At 36.3% G+C, this 23,554-nt stretch overlaps 1 protein-coding gene across 2 annotated transcripts in view; it reads left to right on the forward strand.

Moving 5' to 3' along the window:
• Window positions 1–23,554, forward strand: part of LOC121410657 (E3 ubiquitin-protein ligase arkadia-C-like) — a 48,243-nt gene that overhangs the window by 20,236 nt on the left and 4,453 nt on the right. For both annotated transcript variants that reach the window (XM_041602889.1, XM_041602888.1), the window contains exons 3-12: window positions 4,301–4,466; window positions 9,530–10,865; window positions 12,485–12,573; window positions 13,209–13,500; window positions 16,013–16,169; window positions 19,210–19,573; window positions 20,353–21,190; window positions 21,499–21,658; window positions 22,333–22,434; window positions 22,816–22,908. In XM_041602889.1, coding sequence (XP_041458823.1) covers window positions 4,301–4,466; window positions 9,530–10,865; window positions 12,485–12,573; window positions 13,209–13,500; window positions 16,013–16,169; window positions 19,210–19,573; window positions 20,353–21,190; window positions 21,499–21,658; window positions 22,333–22,434; window positions 22,816–22,908 — 3,597 coding nt within the window. The remainder of the gene's footprint in view (window positions 1–4,300; window positions 4,467–9,529; window positions 10,866–12,484; window positions 12,574–13,208; window positions 13,501–16,012; window positions 16,170–19,209; window positions 19,574–20,352; window positions 21,191–21,498; window positions 21,659–22,332; window positions 22,435–22,815; window positions 22,909–23,554) is intronic.

The raw sequence follows: 23,554 nt of genomic DNA on the forward strand, positions 1-23,554 counted from the left end.
AGATTGCCAGAGGCGTTCCACTTGTTAAAATAAAACCCCTGTAATCTAGTGGATTGACAATTTCAGACAAGGATCTTTAAAAACATCTAGTTTTTTGATGTTCAAACTTACATTTTCCTTATAAAGGAAATCAAAACAGTAGGCCTACATGTATATGTACATGTAACTGTACATGTACAATGTACCAAGAGAGGCTGGAATAAATAAAATTTCATTTTTTTTTCACAAAGAATTAATGGTTGAAAAATTCAGTGCTGGCCACTGAGCTTTTATAAAATTAGAATGGTAGATGAAAATTGAGTACATCTAGGTGCTGCTTTGCCATCGCGGCACTGTTATCAACATTTACATGTAGCATCTTAACTTGGACAAAAGGATAGCCAACATACATGTACTTAAATACAATGTAGGCGGATATTGCAGCTACAGGTGTACTGTCTGTGCTGTTTTGAGTTATTGCTGTTACGTGAAAACGATACATGTGATGCTATGTTATAAACAGTGGGTTGAAGCACCCTCGCCCTGTAGGCGTCTTGTTTTAAATGTTGCTTTTGTTTTCTTACATGCACATGTATTATCAACAATCGTCCAATGGCAGTTTTTTGTACGAGAGTTCTGCACCAAATCATTATTGAAAGAAAACTGATGTTTGTAATCTTGATGCAGCAGATATATACTGTACATGGACCTGTGTGAACCGCTTATATTTAAAGCGTGTTGACAGTGACATACGGATACCTTGTAGGCGTACAACTGGGTATGGTTTATAGAGGGAGACGGTGGAAACCAGAAGGGTGATCCATGAGCAATGCACATTCATAGGGTGAGGAAGGATGCTCAAATTTATTTTCTAATCTCTCTGCAATCTTCATGGAATCCTGAGAGTCCGTTACAAACTTCCGGTCACCCCCTGTTGACCAAACCAGTTGCTTTGCTTTGTGGTGGGACAGGCATGTATTTTAATTAAAAGGGAAGGGGCTTGGTGATTGTCATTGTGATACCTTATGTTCATTAAAAAATCAATGACAGTGACTCAGCAGAAATTTTAGGTGCATTAATGTTGATGATATTTTTTTCCACTCTCCAACTACATGTATACATGTTCTAGGGAATAAATAATTAAAAAATAAAACCTTTGGTAATCTGAATTTATTAATGGCAGTCTTGCATTTAGAATATTTCATTTTAATTAGTGGCGTATATACTGTATATTGAGCCAGATGGCGTGTGGAGCAAAATTCCTAAAAGTTACAAGTGAGCAAAAAATTGTTCCCTCTCAATACAAAAAGCTACATGGTTTTTTTTTTTGGGGGGGGGTAGATTTTGGAAAAATTTCATATTTCAGCCTTTTCCTTTCTTTTTGTCATTTTTTTTCTTCTTGTTAGTAGATTTAAAGGGGGAGGGGGGGGGGGGGTTGGCCCAAAACACCCTGCCCAATCAGTGCACCAGTATGAATAATGTAATTCAATTTACAAACATAACTGCACTTGCATGATGTACATGTATGTAATGGTGGATATCCAAATGATTTCCTTGATTTCACATGGAGACATAAATTATCAGTTTGGAGATCATGCAAGGGTACTTTGAGTTTTCAAGTGAAAGAGAAAGAAAGAGAATATATAGAAAGAGACAGATGGGTCATACTTTAACTATTTCTTTCATTGCAAGAAAAAAAAATGTCATCATGACAGGGGCCCCTCTTGACTTTACATGTACATGTACATGTATGTGGATCTGCTATATTTTCAGATGTAGATTTCAGATTTTAGGGTTTCTTCCTACATGTAACCATGGACCTAGGTCCTTGATGTAACCTACAATGTACATGTATAGTGTACATGCATGTACATCTGACCATATTACTTAACATACAAGCATGTACATGTATGAATATGGATGAGTAAGTTTCCTGAATTTATGTCAAACAATCTCTTTATCTTAAAGCTTGTGTATACATGTAGTTTTGGTAAATCCACCAAAATGCACCTATCACTATTCCAATTCATTGCTAGCTAATATGAATGGATATGCCCTATAACAGTTATGATGTGGAGGATATGAAATGAAAATGTGTTTTACAGGATAAATTTTGCGATTTTACATGGAAATTTAACTTGATCGGGTCACCCGATCAAATTAAAATATCTGTGTGTTTTTGTCTTTCAATTAAATCCTATTCCAAATCATGGAATGGGCTGAAACTTTCAAGATATGTTCTTAGTCTGTAACTTTTGGATATCTAATCACTAAATTTATAAGATAAGTGCTTGAATGCCCATTTTTTAAATTTAAAACAAGCATCGCCGAGAGAGGGCGCTATATATCCAAGATTTGAATATTTGAAATTTTCTCAGAAAAGTGCAGTTGGAAAAATATCTAACGGTCTCTACGCTTCAGTAAGACTGTCATATTAGATGATATTCGATTATCAATCACATTATTGACCCTTTACCAAAGCTATACACAGGCTTTAAAGGGATACAGGCTGAAGATATTTCAATAAATAGAGTAAAATTCACAGAGCAAAATGCTGAAAATTTCATCAAAATCGGATAACAAATAAAGCTATTGAATTTCAAAGATTTGTATATTCTGGTGAATCAATGTTAGGCATGCCTTCATGAATATTCATGAGGTGAGATGATGATGTCACATCCCTTCTTTCCTTTTTCTTATAATTGTTGCATTTTTCATAAATGTATACATGTACATGTATATAAATGATGTGTCTCCATTAAGGAAATAAGTGGCGGAAATAAAGAACTAATGCACTTTTAATCATTTGTTATTGTTGTAGTTCGTGGTAGAAATTTTTTAAATAAACCTAATTTCATATAATACAATATTTACAAAAGAACAAGTGGGGATATGACATCAGCAGCCCACCTAATGAATGCCTAGAACTGTTTCACCGGAATGATGCAAATCTTTGAAATTCAATAACTTTGTTATCTATTATCCAATTTTGATCAAATTTTCAGCATTTTGCTCAGTAAATTTTACTCTATTTATTGAAATATCTTCAGCCTGGAGTATCCCTTTAAAGGGGAAGTTCACCCTGAAGAAAACTTTGTTGTAAAAATAGTAGAAAAAATAGTAAAAAATATTGGTGAAGGTTTGAGGAAAATCCGTTAAAGAGTAAGAAAGTTATTAGAGTTCAAAGTTTTGGATATGTGACGTCATAAACGAGCAGCTGCCCCATGTGTTATGTAATACAAAATGCATGAATTTCAAATTTTGTATGGTTCCTGATGACTTAATTTTGTTTTCTATTCATGATCGGGTGTAAAATGATTTGTCTATTGATATACAAAAGGTACAGTGAAAACCATTTTCAATTTTCTGAGAAAATGACATTTCATTGATTTTTTACCATTCGCTATGTAGAAATGCTGCTCGCATATGACGTCACAAATCAAATAATTGAAATTCTAATAACTTTTTAATTATTTGATGAATTTTTCTCAAACCTTCGGCAATATTTTTTATTATTTTTTCTGCTATTTTTACAATAAACTTTTTGTCAGGGTGAACTTTAAGTGGAGGAGGATGCACCCTGTCTCTTGCATACTACATGTACATGTAGGGTTGTAATGCATTACAAATGGACAGTATTTGAAAGATACTGGAGGAATAATGTATTAAAATATTCACTGGAACTTACATGTATGATGTACATACAAGTATGAACCACTTAAGTTAGTAAGCCCACAATATTGTAATTTTGAATGTTTTTGTGGGCATGTTGGCAGTAAGCTTAGTCTTATACGTGTACATGACTTTAGATATTAAAAAATGTACTGTACTTATTCTGGTGCACATGTATGTACATGTATACTGGAAAACTTATGCACTTGAACAATATGCATGTGTGGAGTTTTCTCCAAATTCTAGGTACATACAGTAGGCCTGGTGACATGACATTTGCTCTGGTCTTGATATCTCAAAGGGCATAGGGTTAGTGTTATGACGTAATAGGGGTTTGGGTTATTCAGACTGATGTAAAGATTTAGTTTGGAGGTTAGATTTTATGTTTGGCTTAACATGCAAATTTTCCATCAGAGCAATTGTTGTTGGAGCAAAAGTCATTGAACTGTAGGCCTACATGTACATGTTGAAAGTTTCTGTGTAAAACATGTGTAAATGTACATGTAGAATTGCTTGCTTCCCTTAAAACACCCACTCACACTGCATTGTACAAGAGAACATGTATATATGTACATCCTGACAAGCTACACTGTAGGTTTTCGACATGGTAGAGTCTGTTTTAACAAGTGTTGTGCCTTTGTCTATGCAGGTCAGTAGAGCTGGCTGTGAGTCAGTGCATGAGGCAGCCGATCTTCCTGACCAATGCTCAACTATAGATGATGAACCTTCCTCTCATATGGACTTTATGCCCTCAGATCCACACACTCCTTCCCCTGTACAAATCCAAGGAGAGCAACTTGTCAATGAGCCACTGGGTATGTATTTCTACATTATTTTATTGTGAACTCCTCTCCCCCTTGAAGTTGCACGTGTTCATTGCCCAGTGTTTTGAATCAGGATCTGAGTGTTCATCTTTACATGTAGAAATTTATTCTTTATTTTTCAGTTATAGATAGGTAGGCTCAATACTGAGCGTAAATAGGTCTGGACGTGAAGCTTGTGAATACTGTTCCTGTCACCCATGCCCAAATTTAATGTAGTTTTTCCTGAGATGAGATATGGCAAATGAGTTTATTTCTATACTTGCTCCAAATTTGTAGTATGTAGAGTAAACACTGTCTCATGTATGTCCTTGGCAAAATTGACTCTTGAATGTGTATTTGAAAAGTAGAATAACATATTTCTGAAGTTTCTGAAATGAATTGAGTTTTACATTTTGTCTCCGTTGTTGTGTAGGTCTACATTTAATAACGGTATGCCTTTTTGAGGAATTAATAACCAAAATGATACAAAGCATGATCATAGCGTTACAGTACATGTAACTTTGTAAGAGGACTGGTCATGTCAGATCATGGAGGTAGAATGTATGGTACCCATTTAGTTTACATGTACCCTGGTTATGTACTACACACATACTGAACCAAGTACTGTACACAATTTAGATACTGTGCAGCTTGATATTCCTGCATTTCTAATGATGCTGTGATCCAAGTTCTACATGGTTCATTATGAATCTTACAATTCGTATCATTCATGAAATTTTAGTATTGATTGTATTGCCTTAGTTTATTTATTAAGAAAGAAGTACAAATCACATGTACGTGTACAGTGTGCATTCATTTAGTGCAGATAGTGAAGTGCACACGTTTTATATGTCTCTCATGATCTCTCTCAGCCAAGAAAGTGTACCTCAGCATGTACTCTTGGCTTGTACACATGTGTCATGTGAGATATGAGGTGGAAGAGGTGCCAGCAGCATTGGGTTACATCCCCCTCATTCAAAGATGGAAATTCAATTTCAAACTATCAAGGTCACATGGTCCTCTGTCATGTCACCCCTCCATATGCTTGGTTTGTTGCATGTTTTGTAGATCATTTCAGATGTGCCTTGGAATATAAAGCAAATTATAACCTTTTGGTCCCAGTGAATGTGTGAACTATCACTCCCTTTAGAATTTAAAGCATTGAAGTTACATGCATGCTAGCTATTAAAGGTCAAGTCCACCTCAGAAAAATGTTAATTTTAATCAATAGAGAAAAATCAGACAAGCATAATGCTGAAAATTTCATCAAAATCGAAGTAAAATAAAAAAGTTATGGCATTTCAAAGTTTCGCTTATTTTTCACAAAATAGTTACATGCAAATGAGAGAGTCAATGATGTCGCTCACTCACTCTTTCTTTTGTTTTTTATTGTTTGAATTATACAATATTTCAATTTTTACAGATTTGACAATAAGGACAAACTTGACTGAGCCATAAAATGTTAAAAAATGTTACACATGTTCAAGGAGAATAAAACTTTGTTTCACAAGACAATGAGGAGAAAATAAGGGTATTTCGTATTTCATATAATAAAATACAAAAGAAATAGTGAGTGAGTGATGTCATCAGTTCCCTCATTTGCATACCAACCGAGATGTGCATATAACTGTTTTGGGAAATAAAGCAAAACTTTAAAATGTCATAACTTTCTTATTTTACATCCGATTTCGATGAAATTTTCAGTGTTATGCTTGTTGGATTTTTCTTTTTTTATTCAAATCAAGGTTTCTTGGGGTGGACTTGTCCTTTAAACATACAATGTAGCTACATCGGAAGTGCCTCTAAAATGATAGTCCCCCCTAACTTACACGGGTTCACCAACATTCACATACTGACATCCATATATATCCCTTATTTCAATGCTTTAACTGAACTTGAGGGAAGGATGTAGTCTACATGTAGACTTTGAAACTTTGACTGAATAATAGTTTGAATGATTTCTTAGGATTTACCATTATCATTTCCTCTTTTTTGTGTATGTGAACATAGTTACCATATGTTTTCTTTTTATCTAACAAAAGTATGACTTGAATGAGTTTGGATTTGGAAAGAATTCTGAGTTGCTTGTCCTTACGCCAATCTGCATTTCCTACAAATTTATGGAGAATATACGTTTAAAAGACGAGTCCACCCCAACAAAAACTTTATTTGAATAAAAAATGAAAAATGCAACAAGCATAACACTGAAAATTTCATCAAAATCAGATGTAAAATAAGAAAGTTATGACATTTTAAAGTTTCGCTTCATTTCACAAAACACTTATGCACATCTCGGTCGGTATGCAAATGAGGGAACTGATGACATCACTCACTCTCTATTTCTTTTGTATTTTATTATATGAAATATTTTGATTTTCTTGTCATTGTCATGTGAAATAAAGTTTCATTCCTCCCTGAAAACGTGGAATTCCATTATTTTAACATTTTGTGATTCAGGCAAGGAGGTCCTAATAATCAAATTCGTAAAAATTTAAGTATTGTGTAATTCAAACAATAAAAAACAAAAAAAATAGTGAGTGAGTGACATCATTGACTCTCATCATCGATTTCTCATTTTGATGAAATTTTCAGCATTGTGCTTGTCTGATTTTTCTCTATTGATTCAAATCAACATTTTTCTGAGGTGGACTTGACCTTTAAGTAGCCCAATATGTTACAGTATTTCGCATTATTTTCATGTTCCCAAAAAACTTTTGTATGGAAAATACATGTTTGTAGTGATATTGCACACATGCAATGTAGGCTTACAGGCATGGATCCAGGGGGAGGGGGGTGCGGGGAAGTTGCGGGTGCACATTATTATAGTATGATCATATCATCATTTGATGATCATATAAATTGAATCCATACTGTAGACAGTACGGACATCCATGGTACATGTAACCAGTACCATTGTGTACATGTACATGTAGTACTACATGTAACTGTTCCACAATAGTACTTAGCCATACATGTATAGTGCATGTACTGTACAGTGCTGAATTAAGGGTGCCAGAGGAGTACCATTTGTAGTCCAAAAGATGTGTGCCTGATCATTCAACATGATCCACAAATGTACATGTACATGTACAGTATGTACACTGTAAAGTGATTAAGGTTTTAGAATTTATCATCAGGAAAGCCAACTTTTTAAATTCAATTCACCGATTCACTCGATAACCAGTACACGTAGGCCTACATGTAAATACAAACCCGAGATACAAACATGGTACATGTATAATTTCTCCTTTGTCCTTTCTCCCTTTAGGAATTAAATGCCCGGGGGAGGGAGGGGCCACTTCCATTGACGAGTGGATACCATGCGCGACTATCGGGTCTTGAAAAGCACCCTAAACAAGTATTTTCCATATTCTGAAAATGCACCCCTTAACAAGTATTGGCGTGTGAAACCCTACACTTAACAAGTATTTGAAACAAAACGATACCCTTGGCAAGTATTCCCTGCATTGAACCCCTGAACAAGTACAGCGATATTTTAGTTGTGTCACGGACATCGGTCGTAGGTTTTACCATTACTTACACCATTGGGTATAATGTAGGACGGCCCAACCTCCAAAACCTCACACAAATCGGATTCTAAACACCCAGTGTTGACGGGCAAAAAGTACATCCTTTTTAAAACATTTTATAGTCTTTTTTATACCCTCGCAAATTTGACCTTAAACAAGTATCTTTCCTAGTGAAATAGATACCTTTTTTTCATTATTTTAGTGTTTTTGACACCCTTATTACATTACGTACTGGTAAGTAAAGTGCCCTATCTTGAAAAAGACATCCTTTTTACATGTTTTTTTGGTCGCGCATGGTATCCACTCGTCAATGTACATGTAAGTGCCCCCCCCCCAGGATTAAATGTTAATGTACATTTACATTTTGTGTGCAGTGAATGTGAATCACCCAAATAAAGAGAAACACCCTCCTGCCTTAAATATTTTTGAGTATTTCCAGTAGTTTCTCTAATTCACTTGGAAATTTACAGAAATAAAAGTTTATCACCAAGTTACATGTATGTGTACATGTACATGTATGTATGAAGATCCAGTACTTAATATTTTCTTCACTATAAGTATAAAAAAAACTGTCAATGAAAGTAAAAACAAAAAAAATCTTTCACAATTTTAACATTTTGAATTTTCAGCTTTGCTCAACATTTTTACGCATGAATTCCTTCATTAGAATAATTCTGGAATATGTTTGTGAAAATGCATGTACATGTAGCTGAAAATATGTAGATTAGACTATGATAAATTGTAACTACATAGAACATATATAGTCAAGCTGTTAAAGCTGAATAGATGTCTGTGTGTACTTTGATCTTTGTGAACACTTGAAACTGTTCACAAGGGTAAAAGGGAAATGAGTGATAGTCCGTCAACTGGGAACGGCCCCATGGAAGTTAAATCCGATATGTACAGTCGTACACTGCTCATACATGTAAACACAGTACATGTATAGGTTGCACAGCCAATTCAGCTGAGGAATTTCTGTAATGCAGTTAGCTCCATGTAAGTTGAGGGCTTTACCTATTCAAACTAAGCTCTTTTAATCTTTGGTGATTGTGGTGAAAATTATACATTTTTTATTACATGTAAATAGTGAAACTCTACACAGACAAGGGATTTCTGTTAAGATTGTGTTAAGACAATATTGAAAAGAGATCAATTCATTTGGGAAGTACCACTGATACAATTTGCATGTTGTATGTATATAGGCCTAATGCTTGCAAGTGGAATTATCAAGCAAATGGTAATTTGAACATGGTTAAGTACATGTACATGAAATTTGCCATGCATTTTCATTAAAAATAGTGAAAAGAAATATTCTGGATTTATTTTAGAATAACCCAGTCCTCTGTTGTCTATAGTAAACCTTTGAACCCCCCCCACATTTTCCAATGTACTTTTAAAGTGTGATTAATGTTTTTTCCCTTTTAAAGTACACCCTTATACCGGTATGCATTATCAATGGAATTGACAAGTATGAGCAGCAATAGGTTTGAAAGATTCTGGGGCTTCTGAATAATTAATAAATATTCCTCCTTTTGTGTCTTTCAGTTTCTCTTGGAAACGAACCTTGTGTAGGACTGTTCATCCCACCTAATGAAGATGAAGTTGACGTTGTATCAGTTGATGGTAATCGCAACAACCGTTCTCCTTTCCACCTTCTTGAAATAGAGCAAGCAGCAGAGAATGCCATTACAAGGCATATCTTCAGACAGCCTGCACAAACACCTGTGGAATTCGATCCAGTTCGTGAAACAAGTCAAGACACCATCCCTGATCCCATGATGGCAACCCAGGCACAGGATTTAGACTATAACATGATGTCAATGTCGACATCACCTCAAAATCCTTTTCAAAGTGAACCACTCTTTTCAGAGATTCTCAGCGATACCAATGGATTAGAGGACTTTGGTGGTGTGCAGCACCAATCTATGAATACTAATATTCTTCAGTGTTCCGAAGGAGAGAGTAGAAGAACAGAAGGATGTAAGAACAATGGCAGAGACTCTGCATTGCATGTATCTAATGAACTTGAGGAAGAAAGTGCTACAAGGAGGAGAAAACATGGCAATGTAAATAAAATATTGAAGAAAGATACGATGTGGGCAATAAATCCTGGTAAGCGAGATAGAACACCTCCAGTTGTAGAAGAATCACTTCTTCATCAATCAGGTAATGGTGAGTTAGTATCGGGGTATCATGCTCTATCTCCATCTTTCACCGTAAGTCAGAACTCTGCATTTGAAGCTCGTGCTGCACATTCCTTCTCTGATGCAGATAGTACTTCATCTGCTTTAGCCAGTGAGACCGGCGATGGAAGTGTTACTAGACAACCCATGGGTGAGGTCAAGATTCCATGTAAGATCTCTTTTGAGGGTCGGGAACTCGGTTGCTTAGATACATCTGATGTGGAATCACAGTTCTCCTTCAGCAGTCATGGTGCCACAATAGGATCAGACACTGTGCGATCCATGTCTCGTGCTGGTGATGTGACCACCATTGTGGACTCAAGCAGTGAGGAAGAATCTGATGTGGACATTGTGACTCTTGATGATTCCATGAACTGCACAGATTCAAGTGGTTATGGTTATGGAAGTACAGCAATGTCAGACTTTGATGTCATTGACCCCAATCTACCAAGTACAAGTGGCTTGCCATTGACACCAAGCAGACAAGGAAAAACAAAGAAGAGAAATTGGTGGGAAGCAGAGACCAGTTCTGATGCGGGTAAATCTGATAAAGCTGGACCATCCAGACCAAGATCAGGAGGTTCTGGTCAAGGCAAAAGTCCAGTTGTAGTTGAACTTCTTTCTTTGTCCAGTGATAGCAGTAGTGATGACGAAGTGGAGGTCATTGACCTCAGGAAGGATTACTCTATGTACAAGAGGTAGGTTGGCTTTCATATTCTTGAATTTACTATGGTTTCTGTTTTACATTTTTTGGTAAATGTGAAAAACTGATTTCTGAATCATCTTTAACCCTATCTAGGCCGGGGGGGGGGCCTCGGAGGCCCCCCCCCTCAACGAATCTCGCGATATTTTTGCCGCGCAAAATTTTTTGACCGCCCCGCTCGTGGACTTTTTACTTTCAAGTCTTGCGCAACTTTTGAGACCAATTTTGCATCACCCGGGTACATGGTTACGAAATTACGCAACATTATGTAAGTGCATGTCAGACCAAAAATTGCTCAAAAACATGATTTTGTGTACAAAGTCAATGCAAATTGTGTTTTCAACCAAAATTCATAAATGCATGATTATTTTTAGTTTTGCTGGTCTAAATGTATTTATTTTATGCTTTTTATGATCACAGAAGAGTCCCCAATAAATTTCATTGAAAAAACAATGAAAAACAAAAGGTCAAAAAACAAAGAAATACATAAGAAATTGCAAAAAACAATATAATACATAAGAAAATGATTTGATATTGCATTTTTTTTCATGTACACTTGCTAAAAACACCACAAAGAGTTTCTATACCAAAAATTAGTACATTTGGAGCTTTATTTAGGGAGTTAGAGGAAAAAGAATGATTTCGCATACTAATTACGCATAAATTAGCATAATCACTTAATAGCAATTTGCATGAAAAAAATTACTATACAATCTTGTAGATTATGTCCCAGGCAACCCGCGTGCCAATTTTCGGCGCGATCGCGCGGTCGACGGCCGAGATCTTAAGGGGGGGCCTCCCAGGCCCCCCCCCCCGGCCATATGAACTCCCAAAATACCCCGGCCTAGATAGGGTTAATTTCCAGATAATGTAATTTGAATTTTTGAAATAAATCTGCATGCTATCTTGTTTTTTAATACAGTGTTGTGCTGAAAATGCTTCTGAGCTCTTTTACTCATAATATATCTTAATAATGGGAGGTGTTGTTTTAATAAAGATGTTTGTAGTCATTCATTCGGCAATTTTCACTTGATAGATCAATTCTGGATATAAAGCAAATCAATTTGACAAGGAGGATTATTTTCTCTAAGAATTATTTAAGTCATGATTAAGCACCAACATGCACATGTTATTGAGCCTGCCTCTCATTGGTGAATATGCAGTAGCATAAATCCTTTGAATATGATCTGATAAGTACTGTGATGCATAATATACAACACGTTAATGATAATCTAAGTGTAAGTGGTAGATAGAATCAAATCTTTGTGAAACTCACAGAATATTTCTGTATCAAGAAGCAGACAGCAATCAATTGCAGTTTATCATGAATTTCAAAACCTGATTGATTGATTTGTGATGTAAAATTAATTTTCTGAACTATAACTTGATTTTACACTTCTAATTACATTGAAAAGTAGTTTGTAATGAGAGCCACATGCTCTCCCTCAATCAGGTAATAATTTCTTTTGTCTTTCAATGTCCCTTAAGACATTTAGTGTTTAGTTTAAAATTTTGAATTTTAAAACTTACCATTTTTAAGCCTCCTTTGTTAAAATGTGATATATAAAATCTACATGTAATTCTAACAATCTCTGCATCCAATTCTCTTTTTAGCAACCCAAATCAGCCCCACAGTAGAGTGAAATCTCGCAAGAAAGAATCAAGATCACCAGTCATTGTTGACCTTACTGAATCTGATGGGGGTAAGTTTTTACAACAGAGAAACATTTTATCAAGTACATGTATAATATGCCATTGTTAATCTGATTTCAACATTGAAGTTTTGGGCTCTGAGCCATTTTCATCAATGATCATTCATAGTCAACCAAGTATTGAATACTACCGTAAATAGCCTTCAAATTGTTTTAATTTTAAATGAATGCTACTGATCACATTTTTCATTAAATAAAAGCTACTGATCGTACATATGAAGCTTGCAGACAAAAGTTTTAATTTTTAGTAATTTTATATTGATTATACAGTCTAAGTCATGATTAAGTTTTGTCACTAAATCAATACTTTTTTTCATTCATAATTGTTTCTCTGGTTCTCATTTAATTTTGTCTAGGTTTTTGTAATTTATATGCTATACTCTGGTAATACAAAGCCTCAAGTCTGACTTTTATTAGAGATGTACCGCAAAGCTTATAAGGTGCTTATTAATTCGACAATTAACTCAAAAGTCAAAATGGTGTGGAAGACTTTTGTAATAGCTGTTTAGATCTTTCTGATTTATGTCTATATGTTATTACCTAAGAAAAGTGAAGAATATTAAAAAAAAAACAAGTTTTATTCCTCTCCATACACTATCCAAGCATTTTTTCCATCTCCTTTGCAGAGATTGAAACAAGCAGCAGTTCAACTGAAGCCCACCCTTCCACATCTTCCTCTGGCAAGCATCTACCGAGTGGAATACACTGTCAAGCAGCTCAAGACACCTCTAGGAATGATGATGCTCAACGTGTAATCTCACCCATTTCACCCCTCATGAATACATATTCGAATGGTTCCCATGACAACCATTCTACCGCTGCACCAGGATCGGCATCTTCATCGTCTCTGTTGGCAAGGAATTGCAGGGGATGCCACAGCTCAAGGAGACACCATCACCATCACCATGCAGTCAGCAGGTAAGAATGCATTGAGAAGATAAAAAAAGGTTTCTATTTATTGATATTCCGTTGATTTTCTTCAGTAATTACCATAATACAGAAGAGGAAACTTGTGATTGCATACTATACTCAAGAACTTACTGAAAATAAAACCTATTATAAAGCAAACTGCAAAATTCCAGCTACTTCATGATTTGTAACATTTTTTTAGTTATTAATTTTTGTTAAACCTTTACGTTTTTGTAAGGCCAAATAGTGAGAGAAGTAATTTATGTAGTTAGCATTGATTTGAAAAAAATAGGCAAATTTAAATAGGCATCAGTCCATTTTGCAGGATTTCAATTGTTTTGAATTAAATTTGAATTTGCTTTGAATCAGAGGTTAACATACTATTGAAAGCTTATCTGCTTTTATAGCCATTACCCTGCTTGTTCTTTGTTACCAATTTTCAGATGGTTTAGACCCATGTTTGGATGGTCATGATTGCTGGTATTCATCACAGATGTTTAGAAAAGATGCCAGATTGATTTTATCAATGACACAGCTTGAAATGAAACATGTTACTGTTAGTCACAATGCTGAGGGCATTTCATTCACTGGAAGCAAGCCAATAATGCAGTGACTGATGATAGTACATTCTTACAAATACTGAGCTCATTGGCATTTAGTAGGTTCCTCAAATACAGCAGATAGTCTTAGATTTGAAGCTTTATATGAAGTTTGATGTTATATTGTAGAGATTATCATGACTGAGCACATCTGCACCAGCATTCACCAGGACTTCTTTGTCAATAAATTCTTGAAAATATTTGCATTCAGCTTTAGTATTGATAAGACGTCTGCACATGAAGGAAGTGCCCCCCTTATCCAAAAGCATGAAGTTTTAGGAGAAAACAATTATTTGTGATAGAAGTACATGTGCATATCCTAGTAGACAAAACATATTGTAATTGATTATTTGGTTCTGTGGAAAAGAAGTTAATTGATTTGGGTTAATCATATTAACCGGTCATTGTCTTTCATCTTGTTTGTTGTTTGAAATTTCTATTGGTTTTTGGAGTGCTACATTATTGATTTTCATTGGACAATCAGGACATGTATTGCCAAGCACCCTGCAAAAAAAAAACTTCAACTGAGGTAGCACCCCCTTTCGTTCCTCACTTTGAATATTTTATTAATCGTTTGCACATGTTTGCATAGCTCTGATATTTTGTCAAAATTATGTATTTTAAATCATGTTGAAGAATTTATGGCAAATTTTGCACTGTGCAGTTTGCAATGAACATTTTAATAATTATCTGAATTTAAATGTTTCAGCTTACTGCAGTAGAAATAATTGGGATTTAAGTTTGCTTGATCTTCATTTTATAATGCAGTATACAATCAGCCTCATTCATGAAAACAACACAATCAAAATCTCCAGAATCTCGAAAGATATACATGTTTTATAGTTGAAAAACAGTTGAGAAATACTAAGCTAAGCAAAGTTCTTACAGATCTATTATATATATCAAATGTCAGAAAAAGTGTTGTAAAATCAGAACCAGCCCCTGGCATTTGACTCGTTGATTTCAACATTGTGCAATATTAGTAACTTCCTGTTGTTTACCTGTTATCATCCTGTATGTCCGAAGGGAGGGAGAATGAAAAAGGGAATAATGCAACGAATGCCTGCTGTTTACCCGTGACCAACGTGTAGACACTGACTGTTCATACTGTGAACAGTCACAGTAAAATTAACTTTAAACTGTTGTATAATTGCAATTCTGGATTATTAAACACAACTTGATTTTAGTTGATTCGATTGTAAGGGTTATGTTCAAAGAGAATCTATTGGCAGCAATCTTCACATATGATTATTTGCTCTTTATTATGTGACCATGTCAATTTTCTAGAGGGAGGTGGAGTGAAAACAGGAACATTTGTGATCATATGTATGATGAATTTTATATTATGTTCACCTGTTGCCATATAGGCCTTTGTCCAGAGGGAGGGAGGGACAAGAAGGAAATGCCTGATTGGATGACTGATATAGAACACTGGAGGATCATTGCTCATATAATGACAGATGGATGAATGATTGAATGAAAACACATTATAAGCAGGAAAACTTTATGATACATTTTGTTACCGGTATATGCATTTGAAAATTTATATTACTTTTTTTTCAACTATGCTTTTAAATTTAGTTTGTTAGTTAAACAAATTTCATTATATGTTTTTTTTTCTTAAAGACTAAAAATTCAGGCCTTTAATTTGAATATTTTAAGGGTAAGGCCTCTTTTTGCTATTTACATGCCATTTTGAGGACACATATTTCTTGAATACAGCACAAATGGTTTCAGGCCAAGGTTTCAATGTTGCATTATTAAAAAAGAAAAATAATCATTAATACTTAATATCAATAACACAAAGTTAACAGCACTTCTGCTACACTACTGTGTAATACCTATTCTGGGTGTTCAACCTTTTCTTTTTTGAAAGTGTAGTGATTATAGTGAAAGTAAATGATATATTGTGTGTTGTATAGGCCTTCCTGCCAGCATCCTGGTATGTCATGTAGCAGGGTCAACCAACAAGGTCAAGCAAAGGAAAGCATTGGATGCCTCAGATCAGCATTCTCTTCCACCAGACAATCCTGGGAACAACCTGAAACTGGAGAGACAACACATAATGCTTCAGAGGAGGTAAAGTTACACCTACATGTATTACACCATGGGTAGTTATTCCTCATTACACATTCCTTGGATCGTAATTCACATATACCAGTACTCCGTCTTAACAGACACTTTTCTCACTGCCCTACACCGATAAAAGCAGGGCGAAAGAAATCCTCCTTTCCTGAGAAGATGCTCCCACTTGGAGAAAAGCAGGACTGTGTCGGGAAGGATTTTTCCAAATTTTGGCCTGCTCAGACCAGGGTGGAAGCGAGGTAGAAAAACAACTGTACCCTACTAACGTCCGGACGTGTGTTCTGTTAAGACGCTATCGGGGTGCAGTTTGTCTGAAAAGCTCTCCTCCTCCCATTTCTTTCTCTTTTCCCCTCTCTATTCCTCATTTCCTCTCCCCTCTTCTTTTCCCTTCTTTTTTTCTTTCCCTTTCTTAAGTATGTTACTTCTTTTCTCTCCTCTCTCACTTCTCTTTATCTTTTTACCCCTCTTTCATGTCTTTTCTCTCTTCCTTTCTCCCCCTTTTTAATTTCATATCTCCTTTTCCCTTCATTCTTTTTTCTTCCTCATTTTCTCTTCCCTTCCTTATCGTCCCACCTTCCATCTCTCTTCTTCCCTTCCTTTTCACTCCCCTTTTCTGTTCCCTTCTCCTTTTTTCCCTTTACTTTTTGTCCTCTCTTCCCTTTTTGTCTCACCTGCATAGCAGAGTGAGACTATAGGCGCCGCTTTTCCGACGGCAGCGGCGGCAGCGTCAACATCAAATATTAACCTGAGGTTAAGTTTTTTAAATGACATCATAACTTAGAAAGTATATGGACCTAGTTCATGAAACTTGGCCATAAGGTTAATCAAGTATTACTGAACATCCTTTTAGAGTTTCATGTCACATGACCAAGGTCAAATGTCATTTAGGGTCAATGAACTTAGACCATGTTGATGGAATCAACATCAAAATCTTAACCTGAGGTTAAGTTTTTGAAATGTCATCATAACTTAGAAAATATATGGACCTAGTTCATTAAACTTGGACATAGGGTTAAAAAAATATCACCGAAAATCCTGTGCGCATTTCAGGTCACATGACCAAGGTCAAAGGTCAATGAACTTTGGCCGAATTGGGTGTATCTGTTGAATTACCATAATAACTTTGAAAGTTTATGGATCTGATTCATGAAACTTAAACATAAGAGTAATCAAGTATCACTGAACATCCTGTGTGAGTTCCAGGTCACATGATCAAGGTCAAAGGTCATTTAGGGTCAATGAACTTTGGCCGAATTGGGGGTATCTGTTGAATTCCCATCATAACTTTGAAAGTTTTTGGATCTGATTCATGAAACTTGGACATAATAGTAATCAAGCATCACTGAACATTTTGTGCAAGTTTCAGGTCTCATGATTAAGGTCAAAGGTCATTTAGGGTCAATGAACTTTGGCCGAATTGGGGGTATCTGTTGAATTACCATCATAACTTTGAAAGTTTATTGGTCTAGTTCGTTAAACTTGGACATTAGAGTAATCAAGTATCACTGAACATCCTGTGCGCATTTCAGGTCACATGACCAAGGTCAAAGGTCAATGAACTTTGGCCGAATTGGGTGTATCTGTTGAATTACCATAATAACTTTGAAAGTTTATGGATCTGATTCATGAAACTTGGACATAAGAGTAATCAAGTATCACTGAACATCCTGTGTGAGTTTCAGGTCACATGATCAAGGTCAAAGGTCATGTAAGGTCAATGAACTTTGGCCATGTTGGGGTCTTTTGTTGAATAACCATCATATCTCTGTAAGTTTATTGGTCTAGTTCATAAAAAGTGGACATTAGAGTAACCATGTATCACTGAACATCTTGTGCGAGTTAGAGTAGTTTTCAAAGTCAGCACTGCTGCTATATTGAACTGCGTGATGCAGGTGAGATGGCCAGAGGCATTCCACTTGTTTTTCTCTCCCTCTCCTTTTCTCCTTTGCCATTTCTTCCATCTCTCCCTTTCCCTCCTTTTTTCTCTGTCTTATCTTTCTTTCTCCTCTCCCTTTATTCTCTTTTTTCTTTCATTTTCTTTCCCATCTTCCGTTCCTTTCTTTTCCTTCTCTTTTTCTCTACCTCCTTTCCTTTCCCCCTCTCCCCTTCTTTCTTTCTTTCACTGCTCCCCTTTTTCTTCCTTTAGTTCTCCTTTTGTCACCTTTTTTTGGAGGAGGGGGGGGGCATTCATTACCATGGAAACCCTACCAGGGTAGGATTTCAAGTGAGTGTTAAGACGGAGTATGCAGGCTACCACCTGTGGTTTTATCACCTCAATGAAGAATTTCATTTCCCTTTTTCTACCTGCCCTCTGCCAGGGCACAGTCTATTGAAACAGGGCTATAGTTAAGGGAAATGAATGAGTATTGGGAATGGTAAAGACCAGTAAAGACAGGATATCAGCTAACGGAAATTGTGATTGATTATACATTATATCTTCAATTGTTGCAATGCAAGCCACATCATAATCTGAGCAAAGCACTGCTAAAATATGATCATGCATACATCACCATGTTAATACAAATTTGCATACTTGAATTTACTTTTTAATCACTATCTGTATGGTATCTTGATGATGAATTGTGGCAACATTTGGTTTCCATAGTTTAGATTGATTGAAATCAATCATGACTATATTTTAATCAGTCTCAGTCATAGAAAACCAGCAGCGCCATATTAAAATTTTCCATAATGTAAGAATGCTATGCACATTCTCTTATGAAGCAACAAAAGGGGCATGCTTATTGGATAAAGCTCAAGCCCACCATTGTGCAGCACTTGTTTATAAACAATGTATTCATATTTCTTCCTAGTCTGCATTCAAATCTTCAATTGCTTTGATGAAGAAATTATCAAATTGATCTCTAGTATTCTGGATAACACTGCCTTATTATTCTATAATTTTTTAAATTTTTACTCTTGTTTTTGTCAAAATCTTAATGTCACAAAATAAGTAAATATCCCCTTTAACAATGATTACCTTTTTTTATTTCAATGAATGGCAAGTATGGGTTTTTCTCTTTCCTACAAACAGGCTCATGTATCATCCAGTAGCCAAGATCAAAGTGAAACCCACAGACAGTCTTCAAGCTCCTCATCTTCCTCTTCCTCCAACTCCCTCCTCCAGCGTGCTCTGGGTTATGTTCCTCTGTTTGAGCGGGGATCGGACACCAGTGGTGCTACGTCGGGGACGACAGCCCAGTCCCAAGCCCAGGACTCCCAGCCTCCTGCGGTATCGGCTCCATCATCCACGGCTGCTTCCATACTGCTGAGATCACAGTATATGGATGGTCGTCATATGATGAGAGATGGGGGTAGTAGGTTCCAGGCTAGGTCAGGACTCTTTAGCTGCTCTCTTCATGGACCAGGCAGACAGCATGTTGTCTTGCCAAATAGAGGTAGGCCTATTCTTAATACTGTCATAGACACACTACTGTATGTTTACTTCAAATTGACTTTTGAAATGTAACTATACTGAAAGTGAAATTTAGCTTACTGGTTGTACTAGTCCTTGTAAAACCGAACCTGGTTCAGTGACACTGTATATGTGGTGGTGACATGCAGCACTCAGCATGGGCGGAAATCTCTCCCCAAAGGTAGGGGGACCAGGGGCTGTCAAATTTAACAAGCAAGAAAAAAAAAAGGTTATCACCCAAAATGTCAGGTCATCTCATCTATAATACATGTTTTATTTCCATTTTGAATGATGTATTTCTTTTCCATCATATAAGACAAAAATAGTAGGGGGGACATTTGATATTGTGTCCCCCCTGCTATTTTGGGTAGGGGGACACGTCCCCCCTGTTGCCCTTGGGATTTCCGCCCTTGGCACTCGGTATCAAGGAAAGAATGCAAAACACGAGCAGTGAAAAGATAAAGTAAGGTATGGCATCGTATTTCACTTTCTTTGAATCAAGTCAGTTTATATAGCTGTTTTTCTGTCATACAGATTCATTTCATGGAAAATGTACCAATTCTCCCTGTACAGATAATTAATATTAATGATAATTGCTTGACTTATTGAATATTGTTATGACACTATGATTTCTAGTTTTAACTGGGGTAGTGTAAATATTGTATGTATTGGCAGTGAACTGTTAAGAGCTTTTGTTGCATGTGATTAGAATGATTTTAGGGTTGATCTTTGGTTTGCTAACTTCATGTCTTTATCTCACAGGTGACAAGAGAGGACACGGCAGTAGAGTACATGGAAGCCAACAGATTGGACACCAGCATCATCACCACTTCCATCCACATCATGTTCATCCTTCTCACTCCTCTTCGTCCTCTTCCTTAACATCAAATTCCTCATCTTCATCATCAGCTCTCGGACAGCAGCATGCCTCTGGTCCTGCGAGACCAATACCACACAATCCTTCACACTCTATACAACAACAGCAGCAGCAGCAGCAACAACAACTGAATCAACAACAGCAGCAACAAGCACAGCATCAGCAACATCCAAGTGTCGGTTCACAGGTTGCGAGTCCTGCTTCTCCTCCGCCAGCACCCTTTCATATTCCTGGTACCATGCCAGGTACAAGCCATGTTCAGCACCCTAGACCACACCCCCTTCAACTGGTAGCTGAGATCCAGCTACCTCAACAGACCCCATCGGCATCTGTTACCCACCAGCAGCTTAGACAGAGACAGCAGTACTTGGTGGAGTTACAACGTAGGTGTCTACAGGTCCAGCCAGTCCAACAAGTGGCACACAGAGCATACCCACGCACCAGGCCTCGCATGCCGGAATTAAGCTTTCCTCCAGATGTGTTGCCAAGACATGTTCATTGTCAGCAACAGCAGCAGCAACAACAACAGCAGCAGCAACAACAGCAGCAGCAACAGAATGAATCTGACCAAACTGCGCAGTCGCAATTGCCTCCAGAGCAGTCTCGTCCCCGCCCCGAACAGATGAATCAGCAACGGCCAACGTTGGGTACAACAAGGGAGCTTCCAAGACCATTTTGTCATCCACCACCAACAGCAAGGCAACCAGTTCTTCATTCACAAAGGTATGCATTGTAAATATTTCTTGTTTTTTCATTTTACACTAAACACCCCAGTGATCCTTTACTATTATTTCCTTGACGTGAGTTGGTATAGAAATTAGTAGCCTAAAGCTGGGCTGTGTTTTTGTGACTCAATTAGCTCATATAAAATAGGAAATATTTCAATTCCGGAAAAAAAAAATAGAAATGCATGGAAGCCACATAATCTAAGATCAAGTTTTAAATTACCATTGTAAGACTTACATTATACAAAAAGGCTGTAGGGTTATTATTGATAAAGCAATTTTGAATTATTCATTTTTGTACAACAGGGAGACTGAGCTTGGTACAGGAGTGGGCCCAGATGGCAGGCAGCATCAACATCGTCATTTACATCATCACCTTCACCACTATCATCACAATGCACCCCACCCTCACCTTCATACACCAAACATGTCTGGTACTACAGTTGCTCCCCTTATATCCAACTTGGTAAGTGCTAACTTGATCCAATGAATGTCACTTGATATGGCTCCAGACTTCAGAAGCTTTGGCAAAAATGACCCCAGTGACTTGATTCAATCACCCTTTCATTTATTTTTTTTTTGCAACAAATGGTTGATATTCATATCAATTATTAAGTCAAACTTAATTCAATTCAGAATTGCCCAGATTTGGGTGGATATGGAATTCACTGGTTTTTAGGGGATGTCAAATTAGATATTTCACTTGAAACAGAATGTATTTCATAGTATGATGGCATACCACAGGTGCCCTCTTTGACAGTAGTATTCAGAAATATTTCTCAAAATGCTCAGAAATAATTGATTCAGTATTAAGAATATACATACAAATATTTTCCGCTCATTCTAAAATAGGAAAGATTGTAATTTGATTATTCTTTGCTCGTTTTTCGATACGATTTTCCCATTTTGGTTTATAGTTTTACTACACACACCTTTATGAAATTCTGTTGCTATATTTGAGCAAAGTCATTGTTATTATTTAATTTTGAAAACAGTTTAGAAGTTTGTGTAAACTATTCATCATTGGCTCTGCCTTTTCACAAAGTTAACAGCAAATTTGGTTTTTACATTAGAATGCAATGTGATTTACCAATAATAATATTTTTATCCTTTTATATTATCTTTGTGACTACCCCACAGCTTGTACCTGATATTCCCCCTATCCATACTGGTCATCCGTTCTATGCCCAAGCTCATCCACTCTCTGTTATGAGGGCTCTGAGGGTTAGCCCTATGTATGAGGTAAGATCTACTATTGCAAACTTCTCATCTTATTCTTGCCGAGATTCAGCCTACTGGAATTTCTTTCTTTCTATTGTTTTAATAATACAATCCATTTAAAAACTAAAGAAAAAATAGCAGTGATTCTAAAAATGTAATTCGATGTGTGGGGATGTCTTACAGACCTGATTATAAGGGAAAGATTGCTCCAGTTTGAAAATAATAATAAATTTAAAAAAATATATATAAGACTGAACAACATACCATGACATAACAGATAACTTTCAAGATACTGATAGGCGTGGGGAGTGTGTGTATAATAAAAGTCAGTGAATGCTATATACATGTATGATTAGTTATGTATAGTGATTTGAGGTAATATTTGAGTCTTTTTTTTTTCAGGAGTTGGTTCAATTAGGGGAACACCTTGGCCAGGTGAACAGAGGAGCTTCCAGGAGCATCATAGAGAGAAATACCTTACCACATAAATATAAGGTGAGATTCAAATACATTTAAGATAGACTATATTTAGTTTTGCATTAAAGTTCAGCTCATTAGATACAGGTTTGGGAATTATTGTATTGATCAAAATTTCACTCCCTTCCCCATTAATGGAAGCAGCAATCACTGTGCCAATCTACCCCTGAAATGGACCAAAATGACAAATCTGGAATATATTTCAAATGAATGAGAATAAATGTACCTACTGAAAGAAATGTGCATATGGGACCATAGAAAAATGACAGCTGTCCAAATATGGCAGCTGTTTTTTGGGGGGTTGGATGTTATATTTTTTATGGATCTGAGAGCAGCCCATGTTATTTACCTGTAATATTCTTTCTGAATAAGATGAAAAGAACTCAAAAACTCACAATAATTGTCTTCCTTTCACATCAGGAATTTCCTTTTGAAAATAAACCCCGAAGTAGAGCTCACTAGGAAAAAATCTGTATATCAATCCCTGTCAAATATCAAGAGTGATTCAAAAGAATGGCAGTGTTCATAATCACTAAAAATAGAGGATGTTTTTATAATTTGCTGTGTGTAGATTGGATTATGTTATCTGTACCACCATGCAAATCTTCAACATGACCAGGACTTGACAGGTGTACACCACATTAGTGAATGGATCTTGTGAATA

Source organism: Lytechinus variegatus, chromosome 3 (genome assembly GCF_018143015.1).
Source record: "Lytechinus variegatus isolate NC3 chromosome 3, Lvar_3.0, whole genome shotgun sequence".
Classification (NCBI taxonomy): Eukaryota; Metazoa; Echinodermata; class Echinoidea; order Temnopleuroida; family Toxopneustidae; genus Lytechinus; species Lytechinus variegatus.